At 39.2% G+C, this 19,453-nt stretch overlaps 1 protein-coding gene across 1 annotated transcript in view; it reads left to right on the top strand.

The window, feature by feature from the left end:
- Window positions 1-3,275: 3,275 nt before the first annotated feature.
- Window positions 3,276-19,453, top strand: part of smyd3 (SET and MYND domain containing 3) — a 60,716-nt gene continuing 44,538 nt past the window's right edge. The window contains exon 1 of the mRNA XM_058629803.1: window positions 3,276-3,470. Coding sequence (XP_058485786.1) covers window positions 3,310-3,470 — 161 coding nt within the window. The 5' untranslated portion in view covers window positions 3,276-3,309. The remainder of the gene's footprint in view (window positions 3,471-19,453) is intronic.

Genomic DNA, 19,453 nt, shown 5'->3' with positions numbered 1-19,453 from the left:
CTGCACACGTTTGACATGCGTGTCCTGCTGCCGCCATTTGCCATGTAGCTCCCAACGATAGATCTACAGCGAACTGACGTAGCCGCCACTGGAGACTATAAGCCAAACCAACCGTTTGTAGTTTTCAGTGAGCTTTTCTTAGCTTTGTGTATCATATGCAACGTAAACAGGAACAAACTGCACCTCTGTATATATTGGCAGAAGAATGTTTTACATATTGCACATGGGACTGGTACGATTTTTTTCCGCTTCAAATTGATATTGCAATACTTTAACACATGGCTTTATTTTTTTGGTCCTGCACTAAATGTGGATTTTACATGATTTAACAAACTGCATTCAGATTTAATGTGAAAAATCAATGTCTTTATAGTGTCACGATTAGCCTAACCTACATAATTGTGATTCCCATCACAGTCCGGTAAGAAACAGAGTTTCAATGCATCATGAATAGGATACAGACATTTAAAGTGGAAAACAAGAATCTTCTAAGTAACATCATTACAAATCATGTGGTCCAGGAATGACTGACAAAATGCTGGCTCCCCCTTGTGGCACTAAGAAATAAATCACTTTACTATATGTTGATGAAGTAAATGGCTGTTTCAAGTCTCTCACATGAAATTAGGGCTGCAACTAAGTGGCAGTGTTTCTCAAACCTTGTAACAATGATGTTCTCAAATGTCTTATTTTGTCCACAAACCAAAATGATTCAGTTTGAATGCTTTCTTTGTTATTTGGAGCAAAGAAACAAGACAATATTCACATTTAAGAAGCCAAAAAATCAGACAAACAATTGATTTTCAAAATATTTGATTATAAGTTAGTAACTGATTTATAATCAAGTAATTTTTTCAGTCCTACATGAACTATTTAGGATGTTCCCCATCAAAGAAAACCTATTATAGTTCAATCTCTTCATTGTACATTTGCTATGCACAGATCAGCCCTGGGTGTGGAATATTTCAGTAAAAAACGTGATAAATGGGAAATGTAGGTAATAACATTTATTCAGTGTACTTCATCAGTACAGTATGGGTTGACATATCAGTCTGTCTACCTGTATGTTTGCGGTTGTTGTACACTTGTCTAACTCAAATGTGTTCAAATCTGCTGACATTTGAAGTTTTGTGTCCTGTTTTTTTTTTCCCCCTTGTCATTCTGTGTTGAAGTGGATGCCATAGAAAAGTGCCCTAGAAAAACCACATATCTTGCAAAGGTCACAAAGCAAAGATGTCTCTTTAACTATGCATTTTACCAGATGAAGATAAAACTGTGTTTGACACTCGATGAGGCAAATACAAAGTTCAAAAATTAAAGTGAGATATGAGGTTTTCCTAGGAAGTAGGGATGGTAGGTTGAGTCTTGTTTTTATTTGCACAAGTCCTCTGGCTGGTTCAGATGACTATCACTCAGAAAACCTCCTATTTAATCTTTTAGATAATTTTACATATTTATACTACTAAAAAAAACAAAAAACATCTTTGCTTGATTGTTATCATTATACGTCACATAGGTTTTTCATCTCATATAGCCGTTGCTTGTAAGGAGGCTTTGTCAGGAATTTTGATTTATTGTTTTATATAATTGCTGAACACTTTGTTCCTTGTCATGAATGTTTTTATTTTTAAATCACATTTTGATTTGGGGAATTCCTGAAGATGATTTTAAACTGGTCAGTTTGTGCTACTGCTGTCAGTCATGTCCTCTTCACTAACAGATGGTGAAATCCTCATGTTTCTTCCAGCTAAATGCAGTTTTTTTTCTCCCCCTCCAAATAGTTCTTAACAGCATGAAGCTAATGATTGAAAAACGTGTTTTGTGTGAGAATGAGTGCTGTGTGTCACTTTTACCAACTCATTGAAAATTGTTTTAGGAATTGTTTAATGGATTTTTCACAAATTTTCCACTGTTCTTATAGAGTGTAATAAGAAAAATGACTTCTTTGTCCTGTTATGTCTCCTGTTAAAGCCATTTAAAAAAACATTGTGAGCCTCCACTCATTTCTGTCTCCAGGGCACCAACACTGACCTGTGTGCTGTTGATTTTTTGGATATTTTGAAGCTGACGTGAATACTCCTAGTCTCATTATGCTCAGCTGAAAATGTACTGATGAGGGTGGGTCACACCATGGATGTGATGGTTTTACAACAATCATTTTTTAATTACATAATAACATAATTGTGGGGTTTTTTTTGTAAAAGGAAAAGAACATTGTGTCTTCCAAACAGTTGCCCAGGTGATGTGTTGTGAACATTTTATCCATTGCTCATGTTTGAGGTACAGAAAAGATTCCTCTGTAGTCCACAGGGACATTGCTCAACCAAAACAGAGAAACATGTAATAGTAATAATAATAATAATAATAATAATAATACATCATATTTTTATAGCGCTTTTCTTGACACTCAAAGACGCTGAAGTAGAAGACATTCAGAAAAGATTGACACTTTCACAATATAAGGTCACACATTTAAAAAAAAAAATTAATTATTACTGAAGTGTTTTCATGAGATGCACATTTGAATTTGCATGGGAATGACTACGCCTGTCTGCTCTTTAATATTATATGAGAGTACATTTGAATGGACCTGGTTCTAGATGGCTGTGATTGTAAGTTTTATAAGACATTGACGTCAGGTAATTCCAATTCTCTAGAGTGTTTTCTTCAGTAGTTGTATGTGTTTAGATTTAAATCTATAAAACATAATAAAGAATTCAGTTAAAATGTATTTTTTTTTTTGCAATTTTGGGATGTAGCACAATGATGCAGTTTTACTTTTTAATATTAAGCTTTTTATTTTTTGGTCCACCGCACTCAAACGAATAAGAATAGAATAAATAACATAAACGTCTCGCTAGTACGTACAAATAACATCACATCAAATATTCACACTAGTTCCAGAAGTGAATTTACTTTCAGTTTTTCTTTAACAGACCTACACATCCCATAAACCACTGCGAATGATCCCTTCTCTAGCGACCTTAGAACGGGATACCCGTCTTTATTACACCTGAGGATTGTGGGTAGTGAAGTACTTCCTAGAGATATCGCAAATAGGAGATGTTTTAATGAAACCTGTGGCTTCGAAAGGAGAATATAACATGTTATAGCTTATACTATATCAAACCTGGATATTACAATGTTTATGGCTGATGATAAAAAAATCTCTATGAAGAAAATGCATTGTTTTTTTTTTCTTCCGGGAACACGACGTTAGATTTCTACGTGTTTGTGACGTCATGACGCAGGCAATGCGTCATTGCGGATGTAAACACTTTTCGGTTTCACGTGGAGGGAAAAGCGAATATGGCAGAGATGCTGGAGCGTTTTGTGAGCCCCGGGAAAGGGAACGGTCTGCGGGCGACAGTCGGAATCAGGAGAGGACAGTTGCTTTACTCCGCAGAGCCGCTGGCGTGTTGTGTGTCCAACAGACTCACGAAGGACGTCTGTCACCGATGCTTCTCCAGGTGAGACGACAAGCTGTTAGCTAGTCCCGATATGTATTTATCATTATACTACGTGGTTTCTTCCTTATTAAAATGTTAATTTTAACAAGCAAATCCACATTCCTCCATGTGAAACCCCCCCTAAAACTTTCCATTTGTGTGTTTTATTAAATAGTTATGACTGTCCATAATTATAGTTTGAGATATCTACAGTTTAATTCTGACCTGTCATAATTGAACTGGAACTATGACAGAAGTCATAGTCAGAATTAATTTGGACACAATAACATTACCGTACCATACAATGTAACCATAAATGTAAATATGGCTGGCTATAATTTAGCAAATTAATTAAAGATAATCTATAACGACAAACCCACCTGCAATAGACATTGGAATCACAGGGTACCTGATGATACGATATATTAAGACAGTGTTTCCCAACCCTGGTCCTCAGGGAACACTGCCCTGCATGTTTTAGATGTTGCCCTGCTCCAACACACCTGACTCAGATAAACAGCTCGTTATCAGGCTTCTGCAGAGCTTGTTGACGAGCTGACCATCTGATTCAGGTGTGTTGGAGCAGGGCAACATCTAAAACATGCAGGGCAGTTGGGCAGAAGTTACCTGAACAAAGAAGAGGGAGTTTGCAGACACACCTGATTCAAATGTTCAGCTAACGACTCATTAATTTGAATCAGGTGTGTTGTATCAGGGCCACATCTAAAACATGCAGGGAAGTGTTCCCTGAGGACCAGGGTTGGGAAACACTGCTTTAAAGTGCCTTCATTTGTTTATTAAAATATCAATATTTGCCCTGGTGTATACATTAAAATATTTCACGAAGAAGGACAATGATGTATCACCAAATCTATATTTTGATCCACCTCTGACCTGCACACTGTAACACTACCAGCCTGTGACATGTGCAGACTGCAATGAGTTCAGGGGGTTTACAGGTGGTTTACAGGTGGTGTGCTGAATAAAAACACCGTTCTAATCCATGTTACCACATTAATGTAAAAATAAAAAGCCACTGTGTTTATTTCCAGGGAGTTTGTTTGGGGGCTCTTCATCAAATCAAATCAAACGTGCATCCCACCCCCCAAATAGAATGCAATAGTCAAAACCTAACTAGCAACAGATTTTCAACTGCGACAAATATAATATTTTTACACGGTCTATGGTTTTTCCTCCCCTCTGTTGCTGTTTCATTCTTTTGACTGTTAGGTGTGATTCATAGTTCATTCTTTGGTGGTCTTTCAAAGCCTTTGGCAACATAGTAGTCGGGCCAAATTTATGCTGTTCTACGCTAAAATTTTCACCATTCACCAATTCACACATACATTGCTTTTTTGTGGAGCACTTTTGCTGTCACACATCCGTCATACCCATTCATATGCTACCACAGTCGTCAGGACCAACTTGGGGTTAAGTGTCAAACCCACAACCTTCTAGTTGAAAGACAACCCACTCTACACTGACCCACAGTGGCTCATAAATATGATGCATGTAAGGGTTTCTCACAAAAACCCTGTGGACTGTCATAATCAACTGTTCTTATGGGCACTAGACCGTTGCCTCCCTTGCCTACCCTGCTGCAGCCCCCCTGGTCTAGTATAGACTTCATATAAATGAATGAACGTAAGAGACGAATGTAAGAATGTAGAAGATGCAATTCAGTTCTTATGCTCCCCACTAGATGGCACCGTGGCTCTTTCTGATTTCACAAGAGGGGAGAATACTTCAAGTGACACTTCTGAATTTGAATTTGTTCAAAGCTCCATTAATCTGGAAGAAGCTAATGTAGGATTTTCTGATAGATAATATGATTTTTTATTTTTTATTATTATTTTATATATAATTCTGATATTTAAAGGATTAGCCCCGTAATGGATTGAAACATGATAAATGTTTGAGGGACAGGAATGCCCAATTTTTCCCTACAATAATAAGACACAATATGGTATTTTATTTAATTGACTTGTTTTTGTGTTTTTAAATTTACTGTCTTGTGAATCAGTGTGTATATATACAGTTTATTATTGTTCCGTTTTATTATTAATCTGATTTACTGGCTCGGCTGGAGGCTTTGTGGCACTGCTGTTTTCTTTCCTGTAGCCAAACCCACTTCATTAAACTTAACAGATGCATGTGAAGTTAATGAGACTGGAGATTTCTGGTGCAAGGACTGCAAGGTGAATGAAGGGTAAATGACTTTGTGCAAATATAGTACTATACAGTGTATATATATATAAATTGGTAGACTTCCTGTTAGGTCAAGTTCATGTTCGTAGACGTGTTCAGGGTCGGTCTCTTGTGTCACATTATGAAGAGTTGATCCGATCAGTCATATCTTACAGGCCACTTACTATTTTGTGGAAATTCGCCAACATTCTGATGGTTTCTGTGTCCACGACCTTTTGAATCTGCGAGACCTTTTCATAAATTTGCATATTTGATGTGTTTGGTCTGGTGTGTTTTTTATGTTCTGATTAAGGTGCTCAGACAAGTTTGTTCGTATACGAAACATGCAAATTGCCTACATGAACGGCAAATTCAAAATGACCGATTTCCTGTTGTTTACATACTACATACATTTTTTTTGGCAGTTCTGATTTGCATGCAATTTTGTTTTTTAGTACCTCAAAGATGCAATCTTTTGGGAAGAAGAAAAATAATTCCAGGTCCTTGCACCACAGTGTGAGTGCTCGGGCCCTAATACTAAGTGGGTAGAATCTTACAGAAATTGAATCATCTGTCGCATATAAAGCGAGTGCGTTGCCCGTGTCCGTCCACTGGGAGAGACTCAGGACAGAGAGCAACCACCCCAAAACATCCGCATTATAAAATCCTGGTGATGAGACACTGTCAATCACATGTATCCTCAAAGGAGAACGCCCAAAAATGTAAGATCAGTCAGGTCCATTTTATCTGTACCTTCATTGGCTCTTTATGACGTGACTGCTGGGGACACAGCATGTCAGGCTGTAGATATTAAACAGCCTCCACAGTCACTAATGAGTTTATGTAGATTTGATGAGCATGCTGTTCAGTAATAATTAACCCTCAACTCTCAATGTTCTTGTGATGCTTCACCCCCAACTGCTCAGTGAACAACAGCAGAAAACCTTAGCTGTGCTCTGCTGTTTTCTCGCTCTGTTACTGGCATGAACTTGTTAATTCTTTGAAGCCAAAGAAAAACTAACAAATGCCCTGCAGGAATGTCAATGAGGAAAATTGTAGTAGCAGCAGCATATTAGTATTATTATTATTCATTTGACCTAATTTAAATGTATTTCCTCGACTGCCCCCCTTCACACAATGACTCTCATTTAAAAGTAGATTGGAAAACATCATTCAGTCAGCAAATATTTACCTTGAGTTGCATGTGTAGTGAATGCACATTGATTTAAAAGGTCACCACAACATCACCGCTATATACATGTGTATGTGTGTGTGTGCTGAATATTGTATGAAGAAATATCCTTGTAGTGAATTTCCTGCTATTGCGAAGTGTTGAATAAATACCCTCTTTTGTAGATTTCACATGAGGCGGCAAAGTAGCAGGATTTATATGTAAATGTCCAGTATTTTATCAGACAAATTTTAAACAAACACAATTTATAATAGCCAGTGGTAAGAAAATGTACCTGCTCTGAATGGACAACAAAGTTACAGCACTATACACAAGTCTCCGGGCACCACCAGCTTTGTTGTTTTTATATCTGTCTTATTTATTTGCAAGCTGTCAAGGACTATCTCATACAACATGTGTATGTAATGCTCAAGCATGAATAAACCTGGGATAATAGACCTTTTTTTTACCTGGGGGAATGGAGGCTATGTATAATGTAATGTAATATTTTTAAAAATAAAAAAAAACCATCATGCCATGTGTTTTAAAGAACCATGTCTCTTTAGTACTACATACATTTTTTTACAACGTTAATACCGAATATCTACTCTTTACTGGCTTTTTGACTGGTGCGAGGGAAGCATTTATCGAGTCTAAGGAAGAGCCCGTTGGGCAGGGGTGAAGAAATGATTCTTTTATGGAGACTGAGGCAAAAACCTGGCATTTTCTTATTGTCTCATGCCTGCTAACAAGCTAAAACAAGCTTTGCTGAACTTCTAAGATTAAAATGTGATGTGAAATGAAATTATAGAGGTTGGACAACATAGACGTCAGTGTGTTAGTACCGTCATTGTGATCGTGCCGCCTGATGGTAATATTTAATTTGCAGGGCTGTTATCATATCTGACATTGTTATAATTAGCCCTTGTGTTGCACTATATTAGCTTTTACTGCTTCAGGAGTCAGAGTGATTCCATTAGTGTGTCTAATATTACAAAGAGAGAGAGAGAGAGAGAAAGGGCAGACTCAGGCCTTTTTCTTTATGATTTTAATGTCCACCCATAGGTTAAAAGATACGTGTCAGACACACGGAAACTATGCGCTCCCAGCTCATATAAAAATAATGGATCTCAGTTTAGTGGTGGCACAAACTCTAATTCATTATTGATTTCTCCTGTTACACCTCTATCTTCCTGCATGAGAAGGTGAATATGTCTTTTTGAGATATTGAGTATATGTCAAGTTCCAATGTTGAGGCTCGTAGCCATGAGTCCTAAAAGTGTGTGTGTGTGTGTGGAACAAGACGGGCGACCGTGTTGTTTGCTGTATGATCCTGCTTTTGAGATATCGAATATGTGTCACGGCAACATCTGTTTGGCTTGTGGCCAACAGTCATCAGCCTGAGTGTCTGAATGTCTGCTGTACATATATCATTGATTTGATATCAATAGAAGATGTGTACATTGTGTTGGTGACGCAAAAACAGTTGCAGAATTCAGGCGTATGGGCGCACACATATTTTCATTATTGATTGAACAGTTTAAACCTTAAAATGTCCACAAAGATTTATTTCTGATCTCTTTCTCATCTTTGGTGTGGACGTCTTTCACGGCAGACAGGTCAAGGTAGGAAAAGTATAGGTGCACTGCAAATAATAAAATTATTTATGGCTGCATTCCAGTTAGCTTCCTCAATTTCAGGGTGCATGTTGGCTTACATGATGCCCTCTAAATTGTGCTTTCAAAAGGGTTGATCCAAGGATGATTCAAGCCACAAGTCAGGGAATGATCACCGCTGGCTTTGTCGCCTGGGTGAGGGTGTATGATGTTGAAAGACCCATTGACTCCAGGTAGCTTTGTCACTGATGATGTGGCTAGGATGCACTCTAGGGTGCGTTAAATATCAAAACAGTATGACATGCTTGGCGTCTAGCTAGCAAAGCTGTGTGAGCATGGAGTTAAAGTAAATGTAATGCAAGAAAAACTTTTCCAAATAAAACAATGCTGAACTCCATACATCTAAATTCCTGCCAAATATGAACTTCCATGGGCTCTGCCTTTTTTTTTGGAAATGACGTGAATTACAGTATGAGGGGTCGTTCAACAAAACTTTCCTCACTTACACAATCGGAATACATGGCAACAATAAAACCTGTGCTTTTTCTACTAAAACACGTCACAATGCTGTGATAAAGGCCTATAGGACAAAATACGAAACCATTTTCCTTTTAAGCGACTATCAAAATGGTTGCCAGTTGATTTAGAAACAAATACATTTTCGCTATAGCAGGCAGAGACTGGTGTCATAGGAGCTGTTAATTATTTTCTCAATTGATTTTTACAGACCTTGTCCCAGAGATGTGACCAAATTACAATCAGACCCTCCATTTGACTGGGAGTAGAAAAATGTTTGTGAATCTGCAAGTGCATATTTATTTGTGTGACTGTATCTGATTGCATGAACAACTTGAATGCACATGTTTCTGTGTGTGTGTGTGTGTGTGTGTGTTGTGTGTGTGTGTGCAGGAAATGAGCAGGTGGGAGGGGGTATGGGGGTCCATCAAAGCTGAAGTTAATTACAGGCCTTGAAGACTGTGTGCAAGTAGTGAGTGATAAACGCTCAGCACACACAGACACACAAACTCAAATCCGGTAGAGGTCAACAAACAAACAGCTTTCAGAAGGTTATCAACCTCCTTTGTTTTGTGTTTTTTGCAAAGAGTGGAAATACTCAACATGGCAGAAATGCAAAGTAAATTAGCATTAAAATGTAAAACTATTGTGTCTAATGAAGTAGTAAAATGTGTTCTTACAACTGAGGATTTAAAATGATTATTGTATGTCAGTTATTGTTTCGATGACTCATGAGCATTAACAGTGCTGTGCAAAAGTCTCAGGGCACTTCCAGCTTTGTTGTTTTTATGTCTGTCTAATTCTGTGATCATTGGCATTAAGGTTTGAAATAATGTGACTAAAAGTTGGTCTTACATATGGTCAAATTTAACTCATACAAACATGTCAAACGTCATGAATCAACATCAGGAAACAGGTTTTTACCAGTAATATTAATCAGGGTTCCACTCCAGTTTAAGAGAACCATCATTCCATTGTTCAGGGGTCAGGGTAGGTCACACGAAATAGAAATAGACACTTTAACCTGTATAAGCTGAATGTATTATTTTACCTTACGTTTACCATATTTTCTATAATTGTAATGTCATTATAATATTGCTAAAACAACAAATCTAAACGTGGCCTAACATTTTTGCACAGCACTGTGTGTATCGCAAAATGAGCTGAACTCTCAAAGTCAAAAGTGATGTGTTCAAAATGTGCAAGCAGTCCAAAACCGAAGCACACACAATCCTCACTCCCGAGTTGTGAACACTGCAAAATCAGCTAATGAGGATTTCTATAAGATTATAATGAGAGGCAGAAAGGGACCTCAAGGTTTATGCTTCATTTTGGCTGAATTACAATAGCATCTGGACTGTGAATAAAAACATTCTTGTCTGGCAATAGAGACGGCTCGATACCATTCTTTACTGTCCGAAAAACAATACATCAGTCAAGCTGTTAATAACACAATTAAGTAACAAATATTCTGCTCTAGTAAAGGAAGAGATAAACCATTGCAACATGTCACAATTGACACGATTACTGCAGGATGGCAGACGTAACTGGGCTATGACGAGACAAAACTGCAGTTCCTACCATATGTTGCTTTTACACTTGAGATCAGCTGAAAATATTGAGACGGATGGATGGATATGAGAGACAGAATCTCTTTCACAGTGTCATGTAAATATTTATCTTAAGGCGGTAAGAGAGAAAAGGAAGTTCCAGAAGAAGATGGAGAGATGACACATCAAACACCCAGATGCTTTCATGATTGTCTCTCTGGTTTTGACAACTCGAAGAGGAACTTTGAAGATTTGTGTTTGTGTGTGTGTGTGTGTGTGTGTGTGTTTGATGAAAGGAGCGGGACATAGCATCATTACTTCTGCCAAATGAAGTATTTGTATTTGACACCAATCTCTCACTGACTGTCTCTTTGGACTAAACACACACACGACTCAACAATTCTACCAAGAAAACAAACAAACTTTTGTCTTATTTATAACAAGAAACTTTTGATTCTTAGTTGATGAGTTCCCAGTGGATCGTTGTCATTTGAAAGAACATAGGAAATATTGACAGATGTTCGACTGAAGAGGTTTCTTGTTATTTCATCTGGATTTAAATGTCAGGAACAGTAAACAGATCTTAGGTGTTGAACATGTTGGAGCACTGGGATTAAATGCAACCCTTGTCTAATTTAGCTCTACCACATGCAACATAAACAAGATTTAAAAGTGAGATGGAGGCTCAGAAGCTGTTATTGTCACAGCAAGTTTCCTTATCGTTGGCTCAAAACTGACCGTGTACTGTCAGTGCAATCCTTTAGCTACATTCCTCTGTGTTATATAGCTATATAGCTCTTTATTCTGACAACTTTCACTGATCTACAGTATATGTTCAGTGACGTGGGTCACTTGTAGTGCTTTCAGACAGTCATAGTTCTGGTTCTGGTTTTGGTGCTGTTCTGGAGCCTTGAATCCTTGGTGCTTTCTGACGAACGCTAGTTTAAGCAGAACCAAAGTGGGAGGACGTTACTCCGCACTACCCAGGCGGAAGTAAACACAACACCGGCAAAATGTCCATACTTCCGCTACTTTCCACTCGTCGTCACAACCCCAAAATATGACACACCCACCGATGATGTCACGGTTTGCGAGGAAAAAACACTGTTTGTTCGGTTCCAGCTTAGAACCAACTTTTGGTAAATTAAATCGGCACGGAGCCCTGCCGGTTTGAAAGGGCTATCAGTCTCAGTCTCCATTTAAATTAGACAAAAATCTCTCTCTCACACACACACACACACTGCTCGTTAAACTGTAGCCTTCAGACATTGAACAGGGGGTACAGAAAATGGAGAGAATAGGTGAGTCAGCACTTGTCTAGGTTTATCCTCCCATCTGCTGCTTAGAGACATCTCCGTCCTCCATTTTCCTTCCCATCTGCTTTCCCTCTCTCCTCATTTTTTCCCGGCATCTCCTCATCGTTCATCTACACTTTTTTTCGTCCCACCTGCCTCTTTTCCTTCTCCTCCCATCATTTCTGAGGTGGAATTATTCTGCTTGCTTATGCTTCTCCCCTCTGTTCTCCATGTCCCTCTAGTTTTCCCTGCCTCCTGCAGTTAAATAGCCAGGTGTTTCAACACACACACACACACACACACACACACACACACACACACACACACACACACACACACACACACACAGCTGTAGAGGAGGATAATGCTTGGTATTCTATTCATCAAATGAAACATCTGGATTTTATCGTTTTAATCTTAACTTGTTAGGACCACACTCCTTCACAGAAATGCTGTGTCCTTCCTCATGGGGATACATGTTTAAACTTTCTTAGCTGGTTTGGCTCAATGCAACAACATTAATGAAAGTCATAGAAACTGCATCTGTTACTTATTAATGCTAATGTTCCTCCAAGCCTCGAGACAAAAGGCCAAAAAAGCACTATCTGTGCAGGATTAATTTCTTCCATTTTACTTATTGAGAACGGTTGCTGCTGTTCATGACTAATCGAGAAGCGATTTCTACATTCTGTTAAATATTGATGAGACGGACGACTTCATCTCAACCTTGAAGTTCTTTGAAATTCGCTTGGCTTTGGGATTTTTTTTTTTTTTTTGGACTCTCATCTGCATTTCAATCAGCACATTACAAAAGTAGCTCAGTCAGCCAAGTTCAGATCTGTCATCTCGTTCGACGATGCCTTATGTGAGACATTACACAGTGCACTCAGACGATTAATTCCCTTTCTACTTAAATAATTCAGTCAATTTTAAACCTCATATAATTTGAAACGTGTAACTGTCAGACTTTCCTATTTCTTGGCCTCTTTACGCCAATGTTTTGTCATAGCAATTTATATTCACACTACGCTGCGTGGAAGAGCCACAGAACTACAAAACAATGTCAGATGAATTTGTTATTTACTAGAATTGAGCTACAGTAGGCAGTAGCTAGGTCTTCTTCGGTATAGCGTGATGTCCATTGTTTATCCACATGGTCCACAGTTGCAGTCAGCCCAACATCGATCGACAGTTACTTCTGTTCTGAGACGACAAAGTAATGGGTGACTTCACAGTGAGATGATTGTGGGCAGGATTGTTAAGAAATTTGCTGATTTTTGAGCCTCTGCACTAGAGGTCGACTGATGGGGTTTTTTCTATGACTGATGCTGATCTTTAGAAACCAGGGGTGCAGATGGCTGTTATGTCTATTGTTTGAAGAAACCACACATTTCAAAGTAAGATGCTGAAATTTGTGTGCAACACTCTTACTGGCTAATTGAAGATGTAAATAGTTGGTGAATCATTTAGTGATTATATCAAATAATGATAAATGAATTGATGTTATGCTGAAAGGTTCTTTCGGGAATGTGGATCAAAAACCCATTGACCTATCTTTCCTACCCCAGCCTTAAGTCCTTCTTTTGTAGGATCCTGATCAAATTACATGGCCGTATTAGTTTTTAGGTTTTCTCTTTTATATTTTAATTGTGTACATTCACTTCTACTTAATGAAGTAGAAACAAATTGAAGTCATAATAAATAAGTGACCTAATGCTGTCTAAAAAAGGCTTAAGGTATAAGAAAAAAAATCTGTGTGATGAATGTGTAGATGTTTTTCCCTTTGGGCCATCATTTGTATTTGTGTGTGCGTGCGTGCGTGCGCGCGTGTGTGTGTGTGTGTGTGTGTGTGTGAACTTTTACTCATTTTTACATCATGATGGTAAAACCACAAGGAAACTTGACCCATATGATTCCCCTCAGGTGTCAATGATTCATCCAACAACCATTAAGAAATCAGCAAGGACTCAAGGATGCATCCGTCTCTCTCTCTCACTCATTCCCTCACTCACTCACACGTACAACAAACACACAGAGGGAGCCAGCAACGTGATTCTCATGCCAGTCACCAGTCTACGTTGCTGTACTAGAGTCGATTTTGTGTTGGAACCACACTTGTCAGGTCCACTGTAGCACTAGATGGCAGTAGTGTCCCTCCAGGAAACAACGCTAAAGCTCTCATTGTCTCACATTCATTTTGAAGTCAGCTGTGGAGTCTGTGCTCACAGAGAGAGAAGGTTTGGGCTCTCACTTGCTAACTGGCTTTGATGCTGGAGGAAAAACTCATATTGTCCAACATTCTTGAGAAGGAGTTGTTTCATCATGTCACAACTGAATTGTTTTCGCAGTCAAAACTGTTGGGTTTGGTAGGTTTTGCCCAGCCGCGTTGAAGGCATCGCAAATCTCGCCGTTGATCTTTGTTAATATTTATGTACAATCACACACCATTACCTGTCAAGTGGGGAGGGACCATGCTGGGTCGGCCACTCGGCCTGGAAATGAGAAAATTCACTCAGGCGTGACCGGGCAGCTCAGGAGAGAGGACGACACAAATTATTAACGTACACAAGCACATGCACACGTAAACACACACAACTAACTCCAGTGGCAGCCAATACTCATGGGAAATTAATTAACACGCTACACACACACACACACAAACACCAATAGAGATATGCTGAGGTAGGCCTAATTAGGTGCCTGATAGCATAGTCTTAACACAATTGACCCACAGCAGTTACACACATATGAGGGCATCTTGAATATCAAAGCAGAGAATCTATCTGTGTCTTCTTTTATGCCCTCGTTTCTTCTGCTTGTGTTTCTTACAAACTTCCTCATCTTTTTTATTCTCTTTATTTTGGTCGTACGATTAGTTTTGTGCATGAGGCGTCTGGCTAAAAAAATCAATTCAGTGTTCAGAGTGGGTCATGATGAATGTGTGCAATTGGGCACATTCTGATGAAAGTCATTGCACGTACAAATGACTTGCTCGGAATTTTGGTTGGTAACAGGACACTCTAAATTGACTGTAGGTGTAAGTGTGAGATTGAATGTGTTGGCCCTGTGAAGTACTGGTGACCTGTGCAAGGTGTGCCCTGCCTTTTGCCATGTCAGCTGGGATTGGCACCGGCAGCTCCACGTCCCTCGTCGGGGATAAAGCGGTAGACAATGAGTTAGTGTGTGCAGACGTGCCATTCACCCAGTTGATGTATCATCAAAATAATTTTGGAGGCATTATTTCAAGGTTGAAATTCTACATTGTTTCTCAGTTTAATATTAATATTAATTAGTCAATTCATATTCACAATCAAAAAAACAGAGATCTTCATTTTTAAAATGATATTAAACAGACACAAGGAGAAAATTCACAATGGCAAATGTTTGACATTTCTTCCAGATACACAACATAAACGATAAATTGCTAATCTATTAGTCTATTCTTGATCGTGTCCTAAAACACAGTATATCTGGATATACTGATGCTTAGAAGGCTGGAAGAGAAGGACAAGGTAAGTAATGACTCACTCACAATGTCAAAGGGGAAACTGGAAACAGAAGACATAAGAGAAGGAGTATGACACTGAGAGGAAGAGGACAGGTTTCTGAGAAAGAGCCAGAGTCTTGTCTGTCTTTTAATTCAGTTTTTTTGCATGTTCATAATGAAAACCCTTTAATGTTATTCATGAGTTTTCCTCCTGCGCCAGCAGACTAAGCATGGTCCTGACATCTAGAAGACAATCACGTCACAAAACATCTGACAGGGACATGGACGGCAGGAAAAAAGGCAGAGTGACGGGGAGAGAGAGGAGGATGGGGGTGTGGGGGTGTGGGTGTGTACCACTAATGACCTAGAGAAAACGAAGTTTCCATCTTTTGCCATCATGGCCTGCTTTTTTAGTGATCGTTTGTGTTTTCTTGCTGTCTACATCTATATTTAGACTACATCATACTGCATGTAGCAGCACTGATAGGTTGTTATTGCCAAGGGGCCACAACTGATTTGTGACAAAATGACAAAAAGTGTGTCATGGATGTTTCAAATAACCTTCAAACCATGTGACTAGGCTGCAACATGTTGTGCATATAGAACTTTCCCCATCTTTCACCAGAAATTATCAAAGAGGGACTTCTTTCAATGCTAAATGCTAATTAAGCAAGAAGAGATGTTATGTTTCCGATAAGATATGGTCATAGTCCTGCTGAAGTATCTGCTGGATCAAGTGAAGGATAAACATGTAGATTGTGTGTCTGTGTGTGTGTGTGTTTGTGTGTGTAAGAAAGCGAGAAAAAGAAAGAAAGAAAGGAAATACCCTGTGAATACTGAGAACTTATCAGCCTGTAGGCGGTCACCATAACAACAGATGCTTGCTTTGGTTCAAATGTACACAAATGTGTCGTTGTAACTACATGTATAGTACAGCAATAAACTGATGTTCTGTTTGTATATTGTTATTGTTTTGTTGCCCTTATTTTACTAGGAAGCCAGATTGAGATAAAAATATTTTACAAGTAAGACTTGGGGGGCTTTCATACCTTTATTTTGTTCCGATTCAGGGAGTAATATGTTGCACTTAACCTTAGTTTGATTTGTTTTCCCTGCATTCTAGACTCGGCATGCCCTCAACGCTACGCGCTTATAAACAGTTTTGTGATTTGCCAGAATTTTGTGGCAAATTTGGACTTCGGGAAATCCTCCCGTAATCGAAAATAGATTACCACCAGCGAGTGTGCGTGATAGCATTTATTGCTGTTCTCAGGATGTTGATATACCATATGTACATTCCCAGTTTGAGCGAGCATCTAGGTGGAAAAAACCCAATGCCATATATCTGAATCTGATGATGATAAAAAGACGCACTGCTGCTGCATCCAGACAGCTCTGAAGGAGACGACGTGTTCTGGTCTGGAGACATGTAATGACCTATTCACCGGGCAGTTTGTATTCCAAAGACACATCAGGTAAGCAGCTTGGTTTGTGGGTAAATTGTCAACACGCTGCGTATGAATCACTCCATGTAGCAATTGCATCTGAGCTGAAACCACCCTCTCTAGATTTTCTCAGCTCGGTTGATTTGTGCTGGAACGGCATGCGATTACTTTGTTCACACAAGCCCATTAGAACTAATCTAGGGGAGGAAACGCCCCTGGTTTCGGAAACAACAAATTAGGTATGAAAGCAGCCTTAATCAAGACAGGGCCAGTTAGCAGCGATACAACCAACAACCATGTCAATAACAAGTAATACAAGTAACTATTATGTGAATACCTCCCATGGGGCAACATTTCCCAGGACATGAAGAATGACTATAGAAGTAAAAATGGGGTCGTGGTCAGTATCAGGCTTCCTGTCTGGGGTCAGGGAAGATGGATGAACTTCCTTACAGGCTGCAGCTTGTGACGTGGCCAGACTTTTAGTGTGTGAGTTATGTTCTCAGAGGATATGTTGAAACTACACAGAACCAGACTGTGTTTTTGTCTGACCTGGTCATATCTGTTGTTATTGCTCTGTGTCTCACACTGAAGGCATGTGTTTCTAAAACTGTGGGTGGCTCCTCTGTTTCTGCTCGGTCTCAACATGACAAGAATATCTGTGTTTTCATGAACCATCGTCCCGGGGTGAGATGATAAATTTAATGCCGGGTCCAGCACTGAAAAGGTCAAGACGTGGTGGAATAACAAGAGCGCTGTGGGGGGAAAGGGAGGAAGAGATGAGAAAGAGGGAGCGCGGGGAGTTGCACATTAAGAAATGAAGAGGATGAGAACGGTTTCAGAAAATTGTCCAAACTTACAGCCAAAAACAACAGACCTGTCTGGTCACACACTGATAGAGGGTTTTAGAGGAAACACTTAACTTCTGTCACTGATGTTGAGCGGCTGCAGCCTTCTGTCAGACCCACACTCTGTGTGTTAATGTCATGTCTGCTCTTGCCTTTAAGGTTCTTTTATCTGCAGCGTTCATTACTACATCCAGTTTAATTAATGTCTCGGTACGATAAGCCCTGGGCTAATGTATTTACATCCATTATAAGACGATTCTTCCATTACTTTGTCGTATGTTTCTGTATAAGCGCATCATACCACACGTTGTCACATTGAATTAGCAATGATTTATCATTCTCTCTTCATCACACGATTAAACACAGAGAGTGATACGAACCAATATCAAACAAGCCTCGAGCTTCTCCTCTAACCCTGACTCTCCTGTGCTCACTTTGTGATTATTACCACCACTGACGAGGTCATGTTTTTGGTCACATTTGTTTCTTTAAATTTGTGGTGCCTACGTCCTGGTTTGCCTTGCTATATTACATAGTTTATATTGCTAATCTGTCTTCATTAACTGGAACACAGCCAATGCTGCTTCTCTTTATTTGTCCATATTGTTGTATTTGACATGTTCAATGTATGTACTTGATACATCATCTTATTCCATCTACCTGCCTAGGGGCTACAGGTGTAAATTAGCCGATGGCTATAATCTGACATATTTACATATTTATGTTCATTAATGTGCATGTATCCACTCAAATAAATAAATAAAATGAGTCAATAACTGTAAAAATGAATTAAATTGTCAAAGTACAATGAAATTGGGTGGCTGTCAGAGTCAATGCAAATGAGTGAGACTATAAAAATACAGGTTTAAACGAGATAATAAAATAAATACTTAAGTAAATTATGAAAAAAACCCACAATTGAGATATAAGAAGAAACAGAGGTGAATTTCACCTGTTCAACAACCAAACGATGGATCTTAATGACATTTTCTTAACAGACCATTCACGCCTAATCAATAGGAACGAAAGAAGCCCAAAAGTTCATATCAATGGGCAAAAACTAGGCAATGGTGGAGACAAGAAACTCTCTTTTAAGAGGAAGAAATCAGACTCGAAGATGTGCAGCATCTGCCTCGGCTGGCTGGGGGGAGAGGAGAGGTGAGGGACGGAAATTGGGGAGAGAAAAAAGAGAGGAGAGAAGGAAGAAATTATTATTTTTGGAGGTTAACCTTGTGAGATTGTGTACTGCGTGACCCCACTTGTTCTCACTCATGTAGTGTGTACTCACACAGACTGCGAAGATTCCAGGTCACAAGGCAACTCTCAATGTCATGCAGGTTTAAGACACATCTGCAACTCAGATCTTAGTGTGTATGTATGTGTGTTTTGGTGATGCACTGTCTACTGGCTGTACTTGTCTGTGTGAAGCAGACTAATGTCGCCAGCTTGTTATCAGACTGACAGGCAAATGGGAAAGGACAGCAGCCGCAGTGTCACTCTGAGACACACGGCGGACCTTGCAGGCATGGATCATACAGTGCATTCGCCCACACAGAAATAAACACACAGGCGCACATGCAATTGCTCTGATTAAGTAGATTAAAGCTAATGTATTGCTCTATGATGACGATCTCAAGATGGACAGGTAGATGGGAGTATCTAATGGATGCTCAGTCAGCTAGATACAGCAGCTAGAAAAGGATAAGAATAAGTTGTTAAATGGGAAAAGGTCATGTCAGTGATGGGAATTTAAAGGATTCCTGAGTGAGTATGAGCATGTGGATGAGTTTAATAATGTAGCAGCTTTGCTATCGCAGTTGTTATTCAAAATCTAAAATGGTGCAGCCAGAGATGAAAGTGAGTCTGACTCTGAAGTTCTGCTCCCATTC

The sequence above is a fragment of the Solea solea genome, chromosome 5 (assembly GCF_958295425.1).
Source record: "Solea solea chromosome 5, fSolSol10.1, whole genome shotgun sequence".
Lineage (NCBI taxonomy): Eukaryota > Metazoa > Chordata > Actinopteri > Pleuronectiformes > Soleidae > Solea > Solea solea.
Note: the sequence above shows the minus strand (reverse complement) of the source record. Positions and strands in the feature narration are given on the sequence as shown.